At 39.1% G+C, this 21,732-nt stretch overlaps 2 protein-coding genes across 6 annotated transcripts in view; one reads left to right on the plus strand and one right to left on the minus strand.

The window, feature by feature from the left end:
- RNF170 (ring finger protein 170) overlaps positions 1-20,856 on the minus strand; it is a 46,685-nt gene extending 25,829 nt beyond the window's left edge. The window contains exons 1-2 of one of the 5 annotated variants that reach the window (XM_028124136.2): positions 20,661-20,856; positions 14,551-14,694 (exon numbers count right to left, since the gene is read on the minus strand). In XM_028124136.2, coding sequence (XP_027979937.1) covers positions 14,551-14,687 — 137 coding nt within the window. In that variant the 5' untranslated portion in view covers positions 14,688-14,694; positions 20,661-20,856. Of the gene's footprint in view, positions 1-9,135; positions 9,209-14,550; positions 14,696-20,341; positions 20,573-20,660 lie in introns of those variants that run through there. The other 4 variants (XM_028124137.2, XM_028124135.2, XM_028124138.1 and 1 more) reach the window with 4 other exon arrangements.
- A 262-nt stretch (positions 20,857-21,118) lies between these two features.
- The window catches only part of HOOK3 (hook microtubule tethering protein 3), a 104,227-nt gene continuing 103,613 nt past the window's right edge, over positions 21,119-21,732 (plus strand). The window contains exon 1 of the mRNA XM_028124134.2: positions 21,119-21,354. Coding sequence (XP_027979935.1) covers positions 21,298-21,354 — 57 coding nt within the window. The 5' untranslated portion in view covers positions 21,119-21,297. The remainder of the gene's footprint in view (positions 21,355-21,732) is intronic.

Raw genomic sequence — 21,732 nt, forward strand, 5'->3', positions numbered from 1 at the left:
TGATCCTGGGGTCATGGGATCGAGCCCCGCATCAGGCTCCCTGCTCCGCGGGAAGCCTGCTTCTCCTCTCCCACTCCCCCTACCTGTGTTCCTGCTCTCGCTCTCTCTGTGAAATAAATAAATAAAATCTTAAAAAAAAAGAGTCAGACACTCAACTGACTAAGCCACCCAGGTGCCACTCTATGTGTCTATGTTTATGCCGGTATTATACTGTTTTGATTACTACTGCTTTGTAATATAACTTTAAGTCTGGGATTATGATACCTCCAGTTTTGTTTTTCAAGATTGCTTTGGCTATTCGAGGTCTTTCATGGTTCCAAATTTTAGGTTTGTTCTAGTTCTGTGAAAAAAGCTGTTGGTATTTTCATAGACATTGCATAAATATATAGACTGCTTTTGGTAGTATAGACATTTTAACAATATTTGTTCTTCTAACTCATGAGCGTGGAATGTCTTTCCCTTTCTTTGCATTGTCTTAAATTTCTTTCTTCAGTGTTTTATAGTTTTCAGAGTACACGTCTTTCACCTCTTTGGTTAAGTTTATTCCTAGAGGGCGCCTGGGTGGCTCAGTCGGTTAAGCGACTGCCTTCGGCTCAGGTCATGATCCTGGAGTCCCGGGATCAAGTCCCACATCGGGCTCCCAGCTCCGCGGGGAGTCTGCTTCTCCCTCTGACCCTCTTCCCCCTCGTGCTCTCTATCCCTCATTCTCTCTCTCTCAAATAAATAAATAAAATCTTAAAAAAAAAAGTTTATTCCTAGATATTTCATTGTTTTTGGTGCAATTGTAAATGGGACTGTTTCTTAATTTCTCTATCACATCATTAGTACTGTATAGGAATGCAACATATTTTTGATTTTGTATCCTGCAACTTTACTGAATTCATTTATCAGTTCTAGTTTTTTGATGGTCTTTAGGGTTTTCTATAGTTTCATGTCATCTGCAAATAGTGACAGTTTTACTTCTTCTTTACAAATCTAGATTCCTTTCATATCTTTTTCTTGTCTGATTGTTGTAGCTAGGACTTTCAGTACCATGTTGAATAAAAGTGGTAAGAGTAGACACGCTTGTCTTATTCCAGACCTTAGGGGAAAGCTCTCAGCTTCTCACTACTGCATATGATATTAGTTATGGGTTTCTCATAGACGGCCTTTATTATGTTTAGGTATGTTCCCTCTAACCTACTCTGTTGAAGGCTGTTACCATGAATGGATGTTGTACTTTGTAAAACGCTTTTTCTGTATCTACTGAAATGATTGTATGGTCTTTATCCTCTCTTGTGATGCTGAAATGTTCTTTTCTGAGCCTGTACCCTTGTTTGCACCAACACCTTCCCCTGCCCCCCTTTAAAACACTAAAGGCACCTCTTCTGTTTTGCTAAAGAGCAACGCATAAACCTGGAAGTGAGTCAGAATAGGAAAGGGCACTCAAATTTTTATGGCCCTAAGACTTAAGAGAGGCTGTTGAAATGATCATACGGTTTTTATCCTTCCTCTTATTGATGTGACACATCACAATGATTGTTTTATGAATACTGAACCACATTTACATCCTGGGAATAAATCCCGGTTGATCATGGTGTATGATTTTTTTAATGTATTGTTGGATTCAGTTTGCTAATTTTTTGTTGAAGATCTTTGCATCCACAGTCATGAGAGATATTAGCCTATAGTATTCCTTTTTTGTGGTATCTTTCTCTGGTTTTGATATCAGGGTGATAACTGGCCTCACAGAATAAATTTGGAAGTTTTCCTTCCTCTTGTATTTTTTTGTAATAGTTTGAGAAGAATAGGTATTAATTTCTTTAACTGATAGAATTCTCCTGTGAAGCTGTCTGCTCCTGGATGTTTGTTTTTTGGTAGTTTCCTGACTACTGATTCATTTCATTGCTGGTAATCAATCTGTTCAAATTTTCTATTTCTTCCTGCTTTAGTTTTTGTAGGTCACATGTTTCTCGGAACTTATCCATTTTTTCTAGGTTGTCCAATTAGGTTTTCATAATATTGTTATAATCGCTTGTATTTCTATGGTGTTGGTCGTTACTTCTCCTCTTTAGTGATTTTATTTGGATCCTCTCTCAATCTCCTTTTTTTTTAATGAGTCTTGCCATAAGTTTATCAGTTTTGTTGATATTTTCAAAGAACCAGCTCCTGGTTTCATTGATACATTCTAGTAGGGTTTTGTTGTTGTGGTGGTTGTTGCTGTTACTTTCTATATCATTTATATCTACTCTTAATTTTTATTATTTTTTTCCCTTTTACTGGGACTGGGTTTTTGCTTGTTCCTCTTTTTCTAGCTCCTTTAGGCATAAGGTTAGGTTGTTTTGAAGTTTTTCTTGCTTCTTGAGGTAGGCCTATATTGCAACAAACTTCTCTCTTAGCACCACTTTTGCTGCATTCCAAAGATTTGGGACTGTTGTGTTTTCATTTTCATTTGTTTCAAGTTTTGATTTCTTCTTTGATTTCTTGGTTGACCCATTCATTGTTTAGGAGCATATTATTTAACCTCCATGTATTTGTGTTCTTCCCAGATTTTTTTCTTGTGGTTGATTTCTAGTTTCATAGAATTGTGGCCAGAAAAGATACATGATATGACTTTGATTTTTTTGAATTTGTTGAGGGACTTGTTTTGTGGCCTAATATGTGATCTATTATGGAGAATGTTCCATATACACATTCTGCTGTTTTAGGATAGAATGTTTTGAACATGTCTGTTAAATCACTCTGGCCCAGTAGGTTATTCAAAGCCCGTTTCCTTGTTGAATTTCTATATGGATGATCTGTCCATCGATGTAAGTGGAGGGGTAAAGTCCCCTACTATTATTGTATTACTATCGATTATTTTATGTTTGTTATTAACTGTTTTATGTATGTTATGTATTAACTGTTTTATTCATGTTGGGTGCATTCAATAATCACTTTAAATGTAAATAAACTGAATTCTTGGGGCGCCTAGATGGCTCAGTTGGTTAAGTGTCTATCTTTGGCTCAGGTCATGATCCCAGGGTCCTGGGATCAAGCCCTGCATTGGGCTCCCTGCTCAGCGGGGAGTCTGCTTCTCCATCTCCCTCTGCCCCTCCCCTCTGCTCATGTTCTCTCTCTCTCAAATAAATAAATAAAATCTTAAAAAAAAATTCTCTGATCAAAAGTCATAGGGTGACTGAATGCATAAAAAAAGGAAGATGCCTACCTATGACCCAGCAATTGCACTACTAGGTATTTATCCAAAGGATACAAAAATGCTTATTTGAAGGGGTACATGCACTCCAATGTTTACAGCAGCACTATCAACAAGAGCCAAGGGGCACCGGGGTGGCTCAGTTGGTTAAGCATCTGCGTTCAGCTCAGGTCATGATCCCAGGATCCTGGGATCGAGTCCCGCATCAGGCTCCCTGCTCAGTGGGAAGTCTGCTTCTCCCTCTCCCTCTACCCCCTCCCCTCTGCTCATGCTCTCTCTCCCTCTCCCTCTCTCAAATAAATAAAATCTTAAAAAAAAATAGCCAAATTATGAAAAAGAGCCCAAATTTTATCAACTGATGAATGGATAAAGATGTTTTTTACATTACATATATATATATATATATATATGAACAGTATTACTCAGCCATCAAAAAGAATGAAATCTTGGGGCACCTAGGTGGCTCAGTCAGTTAAGCATCTGCCTCTGGCTCAGGTCATGATCTCAGAGTCCTGCAAATGAGCATGGCGTCAGGCTCCCTGCTCAGGTGGGAGTCTGTTTCTCCTTCTTCCTCTGCCCCTCCCCACTGCTCATGCACTCTCTCTCTCTCAAATAAATAAATAAAATCTTAAAAAAAAGAAAATGAGATCTTGCCATTTGCAACAATGTGGATGGAATTAGAGTGTATTATGCTAAGTGAAATAAGTCAGTCAGAGAAAGACAAATATCATATGATTTCCCTCATATGTGAGATTTAAGAAACAAAACAGATGAACATGGGAGAAAGGAAGGAAAAATAAACTAAGATAGAAACAGAGAAGGAGGGAAGCCATAAGAGACTCTTAACTGTAGAGAACAGAGGGTTGCTGTAGGGGAGAAGGGTATTGAGATGCACTAAATGGGTGATGGGCATTAAGGAGGGCACTTGTCGGGATGAGCAGTGGGTGTTATATGAAGTGATGAATCACTAAATTCTACTCCTGAGACCTCCCCCCCAAAAAAGCAAGACCCATTGAATGCTAATTAACTTCAGACCAAACACATATGTAAACCAAAAGTGAAGGGATAGAAAAAGACATGTCATGCAAGAGGAAAAAAAAAAGAAAGTTGGGATAGCACTACTTATATCATATAAAGTAGATTTTAATAATAAAACAATGATTGTAACACGGGATAAAGAAGGACATTACATAATGAAAAGGATAAATCCAGGAACAAGGTATAACAATGATAAGTGCCCATCATAGGCCCACCTAAATACACAAAGCAATGACTAACAGACATCAAGGGAGAAATTGATAGCAATACAATAATTAACACCTCACTCACATTAATGGATAGATCATCCACACAGAAAATCAATAAAGAAACAATGGCTTTGAATGACACATTAGACCAGATGGACTTAACAGTTAAGTACAGAACATTCCTTCCAAAAAGAGAATATTCTTTTAAAGTGCACATGGAACATTCTCCAGTATGGATCACACATTAGGTCACAAAATAAGTCTCAATAGATTTAAGAAGATTGAAATCCTATTGAGCAATGTTTCCAATCATAATTACATGAAACTAAATCAATTACAAGAAAAAAAACTGGACACAATACAAGCATGTGGTTGGAAAACAACATGCTACTAGACAACCAACAGGTTAACAAAGAAATCAAAGAGGAAATAAAAGAGAATACCTGGAAACAAATGAAAATAGAAACACAATGGTTCAAAATCTTTGGTACCCAGCAAAAATTGTTTTAAGACAGACGTTTATAGTAATAGAGACCTGCCTCTAGAAACAAGAAAACTCTCATAAACAATCTAATGTTACCTCTACAGAAACTAGAAAAAGAATGAACAAGAACCAAAGTTAGAAAAAGGAAAGAAATAATAAAGATCAGAGTAGAAATACATGAAATAGAGACTTAACAAAAAACAGAAAGAAAAGATTAGTGAAACTAACAGCTAGTTCTTTGAAAAGATAAATAAAATTGATAAACCTTAAGCCAGACTCATCAAGAAAAAAAGAGAACTCAAATAAAGAAAATCAGAAATGAAAGAGAAGTTACAGCCAACATTACAGAAATACAAAAGATTGTAAGAAACTACTATAAAAAATTATATGCCAATAAAGTGGATGAACTACAAGTGGATAAACTGCTAGAAATATACAATTTTCCAAGACTGAATCACGAAAATATAGAAAATCTGAACAAACCAGTGACTAATAATGAAATTGAATCAATAATCAAAACACAACCAAGAAAGAAAAGTCCAGGACTTGATGGCTTCACAGGTGAATTCTATGAAACACTAAAAGAAGAGTTAATACTTATCCTTCTCAAACTATTTTAAAAATATAGAAGAGGAAGAAATGCTTCCAAATGTATTCTATGAGGCCATCATTGTCCTGATACCAAAACTAAACAAAGATGCAATTTAGAAAAAAAAAAGGAAATTATAGGCCAATATCCCTGATGAACATAGATGCAAAAATACTCAACAAGATATTAGCAAACCATATTCAACAATACATTAAATGGTTCATTCACTATGATCAAGTGGGATTCATTCCAGGATAATAAGGACAGTTCAATATCCACAATTCAATCAACATGTTACACCACATTAACTAAATAAAGGATAAAAATCATATGATCATCTTAATAGATGCAGAAAAACATCTGATAAAATTCAACATCCATTCATGATAAAAACTTTCAATAAAATGGGTTTAGAGGGCAAATAATAAACATAATAAAGAACACATATTAAAAACCCGCAGCTAATGTCCTAGTCAATGGTGAAAAGTGGAAAGCTTTCCTCTAAGAGCAGGAACAAAATAAGGATGTCCATCCTCGCCACACTACTTACTCAACACGCTACTAAAGTCCTAGTCACAGCAATCAAACAAGAAAAAGAAATGAAATGCATCCAAATTGGTGAAAAAGTAAAATAGTCACGATTTACAGATGACATGATAGTATACATTGAAAACCCTAAAGACTCCACCAAAATATTAGAGTAAATAAATTCAGTAAAGGTGCAGGATACCAAATTAATATACAAAAATCTGCTCCATTTCTATACATTAATAAAGAAATAGCAGAAAGAGAAATTAAGAAAACAATCCCATTTGCAATTGCCTCAAAATGAATAAAATACCTAGGGATAAATTTAACCAAGGAGATTCAAGACCTGTACTTTGAAAACTGTAAGACACCAATGAAATAAACTGAAAACAACAAAACAAGTGGAAAGACATACCACACTCATAGACTGGAAGAATTAACATTGTTAAAATGTCCATACTACCCAAAGCAATCTACAGACTCAATGTAATCCCTATGAAAATACCAACAGCATTTTTGGTGCATGTGTCTCAGTTGGTTAAGCATCTGACTCTTGGTTTCGGCTCAGGTCATGGTCTCATGGGTCATGAGAGCAAGCCCTGCATCAGGCTCTGCACTCAGTGGGGAGTCTGCTTGAAGATTCTCTCCCTCTGCCCCTCCTCCCACTTCGTCTCTGTCTCTCCTTCTCTCTAAAATAAATACATAAATCTTTGAAAAAAGAAAATACCAACAGCATCTCTCACAGAACTAGAACAAATAATCTTAAAATTTGTATGGAACAACAAAAGACCACCAATAGCCAAAGCACACTTGAGAAAGAACAAAAAAGCTGGAGGTATCACAATACCAGTTTTCAAGATATACTACAAAGCTATAGTAATCAATACAGTATGGTACCGACACAAAAGTAGATACATATGTCAATAGAACAGAGAGCCAGAAATAATCCCATGCTTATATGGCCAATTAATGTATAACAAAGGAAGCAAGAGTATACAATGCGGAAAAAAGACAGTCTCTTCATTAATGGTCTTGGGAAAACTGGACAGCTATATGCAAAATACTGAAACTGGACTTCCGTATACCATACACAAAAGTAAATTCAAAATGGATTAAAGACCTAAATTAGGACCTGAAACCATAAAACTCCTAGAAGAAAACATAGGAAGGATGTATGTATGTACGTATGTATGTATGTATTGGACAACAGTCTTAACAATATTTTTCTGGATCTGTCTCCGCAAGCAAGGGAGACAAAAGCAAAAATAAACTATTGAGACTGCATCAAACTAAAAAGCTTTTGCACACCAAAGGATACTATCAACAAGGTAATAAGGCAGTCTATTGAATAGAAGAAGATATTTGCAAATGATATATCCACTAAGGGGTTGATATCCAAAATATATAAGGAACTCATATAACTCAGCATCACAACACCCCCAAATAATCTGATTAATAAATGGTGAAAGGACCTGAATGACATTTTACCAAAGAAAACATCCAGATGGTCAAAAGACACCTGAAAAGATGCTCAGTGTCGCTAATCATCAGGGAAATGCATATCAAAACTACAACGAGTTATTACCTCACACCTATCTGAATAACTATTATCAAAAAGTCAAGAAATAACAAGTGTTGGCCAGAATGTGGAGAAAGGCAAATCTTTGTGCACTAATGGTGGGAATGTATATTGGTGGAAAATCAAATGGCAGTTTTAATTTTTAAAAAATTAAAAATAGAAATATCATATAATCTAGTTAATTCCTCTTCTGGGGAATTACCCAAAGAAAACAAAAACACCAATTCAAAAAGATATATGCACCCCTATATTTGTTGCAGCATTATTTACAATAGCCAAGATATGGAAACGACCTAAGTGTCCTTTGATAGATGAACTGTTAAGAAGATGTGATATATGTACACAATGGAATATTACTCAGCATAAGAAAGAATGAAATCTAAGAGGGGTAGAGAATGAAATCTCGCCATTCATGACATCGATGGACCTAGTTGGTATTACGTTAAGTGAAATAAGTCAGAGAAAGACAAAAACACCATATGATTTTACTTATATCTGGAATCTAAAAAACAAATGAGCAAACAAACAAAAAAACAAACAGAAGCAGACTAAGAAAACAAACCGATGGTTATAAGAGGGGAAGGGGATGGGCAAAATAGGTGAAAGGGATTAAGAGGTACAAACTCTCCTTTATAAAAGAAATAAATCACAAAGATGTTAAGTACAGCATAGGAAATACAGTGAATGATAATGTAATTTAATATGTTGACAGATGATAACTAACCTCACTTACTGTGGTAAGCATTTGATAAGGCATATAATTTTCGAATTACCATGTTGTATACCTAAAACTAATGTTGTATGTCAACTACAATTAAAAATAAAAATTAGGAAAAAAAAATCTACTCTAAAAAAAAAGAGAGAAGAAAAAACCCAACCTAAAATTTATGTTATTTCAATGGACCCCCAAATAGCTAAAACAATCTTGAAAAAGAGCAATGTTGTAGGACACACACTTTCTGATTTCAAAACTTACTACAAATCTATAGTAATCAAAATGGTATAAAGGGCAAACATATATACCAATGGAATAGAACACAGAGTCCAGAAATAAACTCAAATAAATGGTCAAGTTATTTCTGGTAAGGATGCCAAGACCCTTCAATGGGGGAAGAGTGGTCTTTTGAACAAATGCTACTGGGAAAACTGGATATCCACATGCAAAAGAATGAAGAAGGACCCTTACTTCCTACCACATACAAAAATTAACTCAAAATCAATCAAAGACCTAAACTTAAGAGCTAAAACTACAAAAATTTTAGAAGAAAACATAGGGGAAAATCTTTGTGACCTTAGATTTGGCAATGATTTCTTAAATATGACACCAACAACATAGCAACAAAAGAAAAAATAAATTGGACTTTATCAAAGTTAGAAACTTTGTGCATTAAAGGACACTACAAAGAGAGTAAAAAGATAACTCACAGAAGAAAACATCTGTAAATCAGTTGATAAGTGACTAATACCAGAATATATAAAGAACTCTCATAACTTTTGTTGTCAACTATACTTCAATGAAAAAAAAACTCTCACATGGGCACCTGGCTGGCTCAGTCCGCAGAGCAAGAGACTCTTGATCTCAGGGTCTTGAGTTCAAGCCCCACATTGGGTGTAGAGCCTACTAAAAAAACAAGCAAAAACTCTCATAATTCGAAAATAGAAAGCAAACACCCCAACTCAAAGATGGGCTAAGAACTCGAATAGACTTCTTCAAAGAAGACATACATATTGTCAGTAAGCATATGAAATGATCACATTCATTCATCATGAAATGCAAATCAAAACTCCACTGAGAGGGGTGCCTGGGTGGCTCAGCCCGTCAAGCGGCTGACTCTTGATTTCGGATCAGGTCATGATCTTGGGGTCCTGGGATCTGGCCTGCCCTCAGCGGGGAGTCTGCTTCTGGATTCTCTCTCCCTATTGCCCCTCCCCCTGCTTTCATGCATGCACGCTCTCTATAATAAATAAATCTTAAAAAAAAAAAACCTCCAATAAGATACTACCTCTCACCCATTTGGATGACAATTATAAAAAAATAGAAAGTAGCAAGTGTTGGCAAAGATACAGAAAAGTTGGAACCCCTGTGCACTGCAGGTGGGAATGTAAAATGGGCCAGCTGCTATGAAAAACAGAGTTTCCTCAAAAAGTTAAAAACAGAATTACCATATGATCCAGCAATTCCAATTCAAAGTGGGTATTTGTACACCAATGTTCACTGTCGTATCATTCCTAATAGCCAAAAGGTGGAACAACTCAAATGTCCATCAAAAACAAATGGATAAACAAAATGTGCTATATACATACAGTGGAATATTATTTAGCTGTAAGAAGGAATGCTATTCTGATACATGCTAGAATGTAGACAGACCTTGAAAGCATTATGCTAAGTGAAATAAGCCAGACACGAATGGACAAATATGATTCCATTTTATGAGGTACACAAAATTGACTAATTCACTGAGATAAATGGAAGGAGGGGGAATGGGAAGCTATTGTTTAATTGGTACAGTTTCTGTGTATTGTGTAAGACTGATGAATTACAATTGCCTTTTTAAATATAAAACTTTTGGTTTGGGGGCACCTGGGTGGCTCAGTCGTTAAGCATCTGCCTTTGGCTCAGGTCATGGTCCCAGGACCCTGGGATCGAGCCCTGCATCCGGCTCTCTGCTCAGTGAGGAGCCTGCTTCTCCCTCTCCCTCTGCCTATTGCTCTGCCTACTTGCGCTGTCAAATAAATAAATGAAATCTTAAAAAAGAAAACAAAAAAAAAAACCTTTCAGTTTGGGCTTCATATCTTTCCAGTCTGTGGGGAAAACACTTTTATTATACAAGTAATAAATATCCATAGCAGGAAAATTAGAAAAATAAAAGAAAAAAATTTTAAATAAAATTAATTTTATCAAAAATAATTTTTAAACAGTATGGTTTACTTGACTTATGGTTTTGTGATGTGTCTTTCAATCATCAGTTCTCACTCAACAATTTATCATGGATACTTCCACACGATAAAGTTATATCTGCGTCTCATTCTTTTTTTTTTAATTTTTTTATTAAATTGAATGGGAGATAAAGTAGGATAAATGGAGGCAGGTTATAAATAGGTATATACATCAGAGTTCATTCAGTTAATATTTATTGAATGCTGGGGCGCCTGGGTGGCTCAGATGGTTAAGCGTCTGCCTTTGGCTCAGGTCATGATCCCAGGGTCCTGGGACCAAGCCCCACATCGGGCTCCTGGCTCAGCAGGGAGTCTGCTTCTCCCTCTCCCTCTGCCTCTCCCACTGCTCATGCTCTCTCTCTCTCTGAATCTCTGTGTCTCAAATGAATAAATAAAATCTTTAAAAAAAATTAAAAAAAAATATTTATTGAATGCTTACTGTGTGCCAGGCCCTCTTCTAGGCTCTGAGGATATATCCACGAACAAACCAGATAAAAATTTCTCCCCTTGTGGAGTTCACACGAGATCTATCTCATTCTTAATAAAGAGCAGATACTCATGCCTAGTCATGACTCATTTTTTAAACAGCTTTATTGAAATATAATTCACATATCACACAATTTACCCATTCAAAATTTACAATTCAATGGTTTTTAGCATATTCACACATATATGTAACCAGCACAATTTTAGAATATTTCCATTAACTCAAAAGGAAACTCTGTACCCCTTAGCTATAATTCCCTATATCCTGATCTTCCACTCCAGTCCACTAATCTGCTTCCTGTCTCTACAGAGTTCCCTACTTTGGACATTCATATGAACAGACTCATATATGTGGCCTTATCTGACTTACTTCACTTAGCATAATGTTTTAAAGTTTCATCTATGATGTAGCATGTGTCAGTATGTTATTCTTTTTTATTGCTGAAAAATATTCCATTCTGTGTATATGTCACATTTGTTTATCCATTCATTTGTTGATGGATATTTGGGCTGTTTCCACTTTTTGGCTATTATTAATAATGCTGCCACGAACATTCTTGTATAAGTGTTGTTTTTTTTGTTTGGTTTGGTTTTTTTAGAGAGGATGGGGGGAGGGACAGAGGGGGAGGGTGAAGAGAATCTTAAGCAGGTTCCACACCCAGCATGGAACCTGATGCGAGGCTCAATCTCACAAGCCTGAGATCATGACCTGAGCCGAAATCAAGAGTTAGACAACTGACTGAGCCACCCAGGAACCCCTCTTTTACGAGTTTTTGTGTGGAGATGTGTTTCCATTTCTCATGGGTGTATATATATATATACACCTAGGAGTGAAACTGCTACATTACATGGTAACTCTATATTTCATCATTTGAGGAACTGAGAGTTTTCCAAAGAGGTTGTATCATTTTAGATCTCCACTATCAGTGTGTGAGGATTCCAATCTTCTCACATCCTCAACAACTATTATTATTTGACTTTTTGATTGGAACCATTCTGGTGGTATGAAATTGTATCTTACTGTGATTTTGATTTGCATTTCTCTGATGATTAACAATGTCAAGCATAGTTATGTTCCTATTGGCCATTTGCGTATCTTCTTTGAAGGAATGTGTATTCACATTCTTTGGCTATTAATTGCATTATTTGGCTTTTTATTACTGAGTTCTGAGGTCCTTATATATTCTAGATACATGTACTGTATAGATAGGGGTGCCCGGGTTGGCTCAGTTGGTTAAATGTCCAACCCCATCTCAGCTCAGGTCTTGATCTCGGGGTCATGAGTTCAAACCCCATGCTGGGTGTGGAACCTACTTAAAAACAAAAAACAAGTACTGTATAGATATATGATTTGAAATATTTTCTCCCATTCTACAGGTTGCCTTTTCATTTTTTTTGTTGTTGTTTTGTTTTAAAGATTTTTACTTTATTTCACAGAGAGAGAGAGAGAGCACAAGCAGGGGAATGGGCAGAGGGAGAAGCAGACACCCACTGAGCAGGGAGGCCGATGTGAGGCTTGATCCCAGGATCCTGAGATCATGACCTGAGTGGAAGGCAGATGCTCAACCAACTGGGCCACCCAGGGTGCCCCTGCCTTTTCATTTTCTTGATGATGTCCTTTGAAAGCATGCAAGTTGGAATTTTTAATATATTTTATTTATTTATTTGAGAGAGACAGAGACAGTGAGAGAGAGCACAGGTGGGAAGGAGCAGGAGAAGCAGACTCCCCACTGAGCAGGGAGCCCGATGTGGGGCTCCATCCCAGGATCCTGGGATCATGACCTGAGCTGAAGCAGACGCTTAATGACTAAGCCACCCAGGTGCATGCAAGTTGGGAATTTTGATGAAGTCCAGTTTATCTATGTTTTTCTTTCGTTGCTCGTATTTTGTGTCATATCTAAGAATTTTGATGTTTAAAAATCTTTTCTATAATTTTATAGCAAGCTCATACTATTTGTAATTTTTGAAATTAATCTTTTTTGTATTTTATACTTTTTTCTATTTCTGTTTTCAATGATACATACATATATGTAAAATTTTATTTATCTCCATGTGTTAACACTTAAATTTCTAGTTTATATCCTAGTCTCTACGTAATGATATATAAACACCTGAAGCCTTTAATATTATTCCTGATTCTAAAACAGTAGTTTTAACTTTAATCTTAATTCCCTCCATTCTGTCCAACTTTTTTTTTGCCTGTTTTCTAGTTAAAGAGTGAAAATATCTTGTACTTATTATCTATATCACCTACAAATTGAGGGATTCGATTATGAAAATTACCTTCTTAAACTATGATACTTCCATATAAAATATTAATATTTTATTCAAAATATGGTATTTCAATTTTATCTCATGAGACCGCTGATGACAAGAACATATATCATAGCATTTAGACCCTAATGAAAAATAAAATACCTTAGTAAATATACAATTGATGCGAGAAACAAAGGCCGAAGAAAAAATTAAATTCCCTACTGCCCACAGCTCATTGACAAGTCCTTGAAACAGGTAGAGTGACCTTCCTCTAGGAACTCAGCTGCCTCAGTGTTGACACTTTGCGAAGGGCAAAAGGCAATCTTAGCTTAACATTATCCTGACCCCACAGGGTCCTGCAAGTCTACTTTAACATATAAAAATCTGCCTCCGGCTCGGGTCATGATCCTAGGGTTCTGGGATCGGGCCCCGCATTGGGCATCGGGCTCCCTGCTCCGTGGGAAGCCTGCTTCTCCCTCTCCGGCTCCCCCTGCTTGTGTTCCCTATCTCGCTGTGTCTCTCTCTGTCAAATAAACAAAATCTTTAAAAAAAAAAAATTCCTTTGGAAATTTCCTTTATCTCTACCCCCAACCCCACCCCAAGATATATGTTAGCAATCATCCTCCGCGAATATGGCCCACTGATATATATCTGAAGGGTCTCATGACTAACATTTTATTAGACAGTAATAAATGACTTTTTCCTAACAATATTTAGCCCCCTCAAGTTCCTGGAAACCTTGCTTCCAAAATTCCTTAGAGGGGCGCCTGGGTGGCTCAGTCAGTTAAGTGTCTGACTCTTGGTTTCAGTTCAGGTCAGGATCTCAGGATCTTGAGATTGAGACCCGTGTAATGCTCCGCATTCAGCGGGGATTCTGCTTCTCTCCTTCTCCCTCTGTCCCTGGCCACCCCCCCACCTTTCTCTAAAATAAATAAATCTTAAAAAAGAAAATTCTTTAGAGACTTATGCTATCCCTAACCCCTCCCAGCTTGAAAGTATATCATCAGTCACCTGTCCCAACCCCAGTGCAGCTCTTTCTGCCCACAGATCCTGTCCCCATTCTTTAATAAAACCTCCTTTTTGCACTGAAGACATCTCAAGAATTTTTTCTTGGCTGTAGGCTCCAAACTCCAACATTTCCACATCACAGTTGAGCTCTATTACTCACTCACTTTTTTAAATGAAGTATTAAAAATTACTAGAAGTAGTCAGAAAGCAGTGACCCTTGAAAATATACATTATTTCAATTCTTTTGTCCTTTAGTCTCACCTGAAAAGTGCATATACCAGGGTAGCAATCAAAGCGAAACTGACCACAACTGCCACAAGCACTTGGTCACTTACTCCTTCTATGACTGAATCATCATCCAATTTCAAACTTTGAACTTCACCTTGATATTTGGCCATTCCAAGTCTAAAAGATAAATAAACAAAGGTTACAAATGACACAGTGAAAATAAGATATACTAATCAAAACCACATAAACACACTAACTTCTAATGTATACTATTTTTTTAAAGCACCCACTTAAGGAAAGTTGCATTAAGTACAACTCTAGTGGGGATTCTCCCATTATTGAGTTCTTTAAAATCTGCCAGACACATTATTTTGAGGAGTACAAAATTTTATCTCCTTTAAGGTAAACGATTACTGTAATTTATCATCTATTTACATTTTTTAAAACAAGTTTTTAAAAAATACCCTTTCTTCTTCAAGCTCTGTTCCTTTAATCTTAAGGAAAAAAAAGACATTCCTGATGGTCAACTGCTCTTCTCATTCTTATATACCAAATCAATTCTCCCAGTGAATCAGATCCCTCTTCACCCTCACAGCACTGAAAGTGTCCTGGAATGTACCAAGAATGAATAGGGAAGGCAATATATTTTCTTCTTCTGTAAATATTCCTGTATTATCTAGTGTACTGTTCTGTACACAGTAGGACCTAATAATATATGTTTAAATATAAATGACTTACTTATAATGTTAGTAATTTGAAAAGAAAAATACATTTAGGCTATAGGACATTTATATCTATACCAAGATTAGTTGAATTAATGAAAATTCTGGTGCTTGAAAAACTATTGGCTTCACCTGGAACTAAGCTCAGCTTATGGTTCAGAATTCTTTGAACTGCCTGGAATAAGGGATCACTCTGAGGCTGCATTTCCTTATGAAGAGAAAAGGGAGGATATGAAATTCTCCTTCCCATACACTAAGCTTGAGAAAAATGGCAATACCCAATTTCTATAGGTATGAAGGGAAATAACCCAGCCACATCAGAATCCAAGTATCACAGGTAATTCATATTTTTTATATTGCAAAACAGAAAAATTTAGTCTCATAAGACACCTAAAGAAAAATAAAGGAAATACTTAAACATATGACTACTCATAATTAAAATAAAATTCTGTATCTATGTAACTTATTGCACTGAAAAGTTTTATTCATTAATCTAGCGAGTCTCTGTTAAGAGGAAACTTTGTGAAAGTCTAACACCTTTGAAAGAATCTGTATTGGCTGCTAATAAGGAAATTACCTTATGGAAGAAACCTAAGCAAACAAACAGATCAAAGCCAATTTCCATCTTTACACATAGTGATAGCCTAATATATCAGGAACTTTCTAATGATAGGTTTCAAATAACCATTACGAAGACCACACACCAGGAAACTCAGAGAAGCAGCTCTAACTTCATTATTTTCATTCAAAAGAATAGTCAAACGAACTGCCAACTGAAACTGAACAAACAGCCTGAAATAATCTAGGGGTGGGCCGTGTAGTAAATTTAGGTGTTTCTTTTACCAGGTTTCCTCTGTTTCTTTTTTTTTAAAGATTTTATTTTTTAAGTACTCTCTAAACCAACGTGGAGCTGAAACCCACAACCCCAAGATCAAGAGTTTTAGGCTCCAATGACTAAGCCAGCCAGGAGCCCCAGGTTTCTCTTTTAAAGTTGGAGATGCTTTGTACAGCTGTCAAAAGTCCTAAGGGCAGTGAGAACTACTTGCAGCTGCACAAAAGATAACCAGAATCTTATCCCCTTGTGTCAAGAATTCCAGTCTCTACTGAATCTCGTTACTTCAGAGTTGTGACGATTTTTCCCAGTGGTATAAATTTAGGCAGTTTACTACTGAAGTGGAGCAGAATTTGTCACCCCAAAGTAATGACTTTTTGTTTTTAAAAAATAACCTAAAGTCATTCTTAAAACAGCAAAGGAAAAGTTCTGAAACCCAAGCAGACCTTACCCTTCTGTAAAAGAGACATTTACAAGGGAAATCTCCATTTGTAAAGGTATCTCTCTCTCAGTACCAGAAGAGGAGGACTAAATTCCTAGAGACTGTTATGAATGGAGAAGGCATGGACTTAAATCTGCATAACTTTACCCTTGTTTACTGTGCTTTTCCTGGTAACTTCCCATAACCGTGTCCCCCCACCCCCAACATCTTTCTTTTGTCTTACCTGAAGGTGGTTTTTAATGTGACCGCTTGGGCCATTTTGGAGTTACTCAGTTTTCCTGGGTACCTCCCATGTACCCGGGAAGTATACAAACGATTAAGCTTCTGTTTTTTTCTTGTTAATGTCTTTTATTACAGGGGAGTCTCGGCCAAGAACCTAATAGGGTAGGGTGATATTTTTTCTCCCCCAGACTCCTTTGTGTATTTTTTAATGGATTACATTTGTTTCTGTGTCCTTCCAAGTGTAATTAATGGTAATGTGAGTAAATTCCACTGTACAAATTATGTTTTTTCATTCTGCTGTATATTTAACTTCTTTGCAAATAAGATATTGCTTATGATATTGCTTCAAGCACAGTTCCAAGAGCTCAGAGATCCAGGATGCTCTAAGTATTGCAGAGCCATATAATGTTATTTGCATCATTTTATAGAAGTTCCCAATGTTATTGAAATGAAGAGTTATTTTTTACTTCCACAAATTCTGGTATCCCGAAAGAAAGTGTTTGGGCGGGGAGGGGGAAGAGGCTGCTGATAAATTTCTGAGAGGAACAGAGAGGTCAGGTGCATTTTCCTGTCACTTGGAAACCCCAGCTAAACACAGAGCTCTCACACAGGCAACTACTAATGACTGACCTCGTTGGGGGCTTCCAATAGCTCAACTTCCACTAGTAGTTTTTCTTATAATCATAGTTTTTAAAATGGAACTGTAGGAGTTAATAGCTCAAAAATTGGGTAAGATGCTGATCTAAGATTACAGAGGATAAACGATAAAAAGAAAATTTTCTACTTGAGACGACATAATACCTCAATCTTGAAAAGTCAGTCTTTTCAATCTGAACTTCAGTTCTCCAAATTGTGCATTACACAGTCAGGTCTTGTCTAGACCAGAACAGTGCTGATGGTTTTGCCCAATAGCACTGGCTCTCAACTCAAGCCTGCTTGGACATTAACAGCCCAGATTTTAGTTCCAGTTCTACTACCACATCTGTGTCCTCGCTTAATCTCTAAGGACTTTCATTTTCTGCAAAATGTAAAAACTGGGCTTGAGGATTTTTTAAGTTCCTTCCCCCATTACAAATATGAAAGTAAGAGTCACCAGGACTTCATTTTTACTATCTGAGATTCACAGAAACAAAACACCACAGATCTTGGAAACTGTGTGGTGTAACTGATAGAAGGCTGAAGTGAACTGGTTTCTAGCTTTGATTTGCTATTAACTAGCTAAGCCTTATTGAGGAGTAGCTTAGTATGTCAGAGAACCGTAAGCTTTGGAGGCAGACAACTGTGTACTTATGTAGTTTGCATCTCAGCTTCTTCATATGTAAAATACATAAAATTAATTTTAACCAAATGCCCACTTTTAAGTAACCTCCACACCCAATGTGGGCTCGAACTCACAACACCGAGATCAAGAGTCGCATGCTCTACCTAATAAGCCAGCCAGGAACCCCTCAAATGCCCATTTGTTTGACCAAAAAAAAAAAAAAAAAAAAGCTCTTTGTTTTATGGAGATTATAACGAGATAATGGAGGTAGAGTATTTAGTATATTGCTTGGCACATCATATAGGCTCTCAGTAAATGGAAGCTATAATATTTTGATTACTAATTTTTTATAGATTTTATTTTTTAAAGTAATCTCTACACCCAACGTGGGCCTCAAACTTACAACCCCAAGATCAAGAGTCACATGCCCAACAAACTGAGCCAGCCAGGCACCTCTTGATTACTATTAGTAACAACTGTCAAGAACCATTATAAAACTTAGCTGTGCCTTCCCCATTGCTGCACTTTGTTGCATCTCAAATTCTCTTTAATCAAAGCTCTAAGTAGGTATTCCCTGGGAAGACAGCATAAACTTGGGAACACTGCCACGCAGGACACTACCGTGTTTATTTAAATCTGATAAACACCTTTAAAAATAAATAAATAAGTCTGATAAACAGCTATAGATGAGAACTAGTCTCCAACTAACTACAGTAAGGAGATGGCTATGACAAGTTGCACTCACCTCTCTCTTTGGTCTTTTCCAAAACTTTCAGAAAAAAAATAAAGAATAAGGGAAATATAGAAATTCCATAACTTCCAAAGGAGAAACTCAGTTGTTTTACCCAAGTTCACGTAAAACCGGATGATCACATGACTTCCGCAATTACATCCAAGAAGCTTTTAATATAATTTCTTTCATTGAGGGTAATTGGAGCCACAAATGAAATCTCAAGAACACTGCAGTATCATACATAAATGCACTGTGAGTGAGCAGTCAAGACTGAAAAAGGAGGCTTAGGTCAATTGTGTCAAAGCCTCGAAAACCTGAACAGCTGGAGTGAAGGGGTTCACTACACCACAGTCCCTCCAGAAAAGGCTAGCATCTTGTTCTTCACTTCCAAAGACAAGCTGCAGGTGAGTCAGGCTTAAGTCAATGTAACATGTACTTACTGATTTTACGTTCCTAACAAGGGTAATGTCATTAAAGTGCTAGGGGTTCTACAGAAACAACCTAGTATGGAATGTAGGAACTCTGGTTTGACAAATCCAGAAGCACCAACAGAGGAAACAAAGGCAGGTGAGACACATTTATCATTTCTAAAAATTTCTCTGCCCTTGGTGGAGGGAAGAATATAATTTTTTAAAAAGACCACTGAGAAGACTCTAGGTAAGATTCTTTTACATTTACAAAATGATACATTCAACACATGTGAACTGTTAATTGGTACTCAGTAACGCATCGTTAAAAACTCACTCCAATTCCGAATGCTCAATGACAAAACCTACTCCTAATGGGAAAAGGGGGGCTCCAGGAACTCGCAAACCAAAGTAAAGATGTGCTCTAGGAAGTTAAGTTTGCTGCACTCCAGATAAGTTTGGCATTAACTGGTAAAGTTATGTATACGCTATGATTCAACGATTCTCCTAGGACTCCAACGTATGTATCCTAAAGAAACCCCCTACACATCTGCACTAGTATCCAGGTTTAAGAATGCTTACAGCACTGTTTTTAGTAGCCCCAAACTGGAACAAAATGTCCATTAACAGAATGGATACGCTATTATAATCATACAATGGAATACTAGACAGCAATGAAAATTACCTACAGATACACACAAATTTACTATCAATTCAAAGCCATAAAATACACTGATTCCATTCATAAAAGTTCAAAAACAAGCAAAGTAAAACTATATTGTTTAGGCATGCATATACAGACAGTAAAGCTATAAGAAAAGCAGGAAAGTATCATAAAAGTCAGTCTAGAGAGGGAATTGTTCTCAGGAAGGAACACTAGGTGTGGGTAGAACTCGAGGTATGGGCAGTGTTTTTTTGTTTTTATCTGGGTGTTTATTATTCTTTAACCATGTACGTTGTATGCACTTTTCTGCATATGTTATAGCATATAAAAATATATTGGTATTCCTGCAGAAATCCACGCCTCTAAAAAGGTGGGTGCTCGCTGGCGGACCATCCACCAAGCCATTAAACACGAAGGCCAACCCCCAGCTCTGCACTAGGAGAAACAGGCCCTAGAACTGCCGAGGTCCTCACGGACTAACAACTGGCGCACACCCTCTCCCTACTTAAGTAGCCGAAGTTTTCAGGGAGTCGACGCTCACCCACGACCCAGGAAGGAACGGCCGGCTCTCCTCACCCGGCCAAGCACCTAGAATCACGAGACGCCCGCCACGTCGGCCCTTCCACCGCCTCCGGAATTCCGGGCGGGAGCTGGGCGACTCTGGGGCTTAGCCCGGGGCTTCCTGAAGGAAGGCGGAGCCTCGGGGTCAGAAGCAGCGACTCCCCCCGCCGCGAAGCCCGAAAGGTACCCCGGGGCAGTCCCGCCCACGCCGGAGCCCTGCCGGCAGCTCCCGCGGGCCCGGATCCGGGTGGGCGTGGCCGGCCGCGGGCCGGCGACTGGGAGGGGGAGGGGGCGCGTACCTCTCCACCGTAGAGGATACCTCGCCAATTCCCGGTGACTGAGAATAGAGATTATTTCCGGGCACGGCCCCCGCCACCCCTCCCGGGCAACCACTAGCTGTCTCTTTTTTTAATTTGGAGTGCGGACACTGGCGCACGCGCACTGCCGAGCTTCCGTGAGCGTTCGAGCGGACAGGCGTGTGGACCCGCCGCCGCCGCCGCCGCCACCACCACCGCCAGGGCCGGGCGCGTGCGCGCGGCGACACGCAGTGGGCCGGCGTCGGGGCGCGCGCGGGCGGCGGGGAGGCGGGCCGGCCGGAGCGCGATTGTGCGCAGTGGCTCGTCCGCCGCCGCTCTGGCCAGGCCCGTCGCTCTCGGGAGGAGGGGTGGGGGGGGCTGGAGGCGGGGACGCGGGGCTGCGGGCGTGGCCGGGGGCGCGCGCGGCGGGCGCGCGGTCCCGCGTGAAAGGAGGAGGGGCAGCGGGGGTGACTGTGCGAGAGCCGCTGGCAGCGCCGGGGCGGTAGTCGGCGGCCCGGGCCCGAGGAGAAGGTGGGCCAGAGGCTAGGTCAGCTGCCCGGACCCTCCGACGCAGCCCCAAACCGAGCGGCAGCGGTTTCTGGTGAGGTGGGGAGGCGCTGCCAAGCCCCAGCTAGTGAAGATGTTCAACGTGGAGTCGGTGGAGCGGGTGGAGCTGTGCGAGAGCCTTCTCACTTGGGTATGTGATGACTGGCGGGTCGGGGGAAGACCCCCTCCCCCAGGCCTCCTTTCCGGGATCCCCCACGCTTGTCGCGGGGGGCGAGCGCCGAGGGCGGCGGTGCCGTCACATCCGGGGCCTGGGGCGGGCGGAGCCGGGGGACGCCGGTGCGGGCCGCGTCTACCCTAGCTGCCTAGCCGGGCGGGGGGCGGCGGGGAGCGGCCGGGCGCGAGGGGGGCTCGGCCCCAGGTCGGGGGGAAACTTGCCAGGCTTGAGGTGTTGGCTGCCCTCCGAGGGGAAACCGGCCCGGTGGAGCTTAATGATGGGGTGCAGGCGGCACTGTGATTAGGATTGTTGTTTGCAGCTGATGAGGCGCTGGCGCTTCCCTCTCGCGCTGCC

This window comes from Eumetopias jubatus, unplaced genomic scaffold (genome assembly GCF_037043125.1).
Source record: "Eumetopias jubatus isolate StellerSeaLion01/CBP00866 unplaced genomic scaffold, mEumJub1_p1.0 scaffold_2, whole genome shotgun sequence".
NCBI lineage: Eukaryota > Metazoa > Chordata > Mammalia > Carnivora > Otariidae > Eumetopias > Eumetopias jubatus.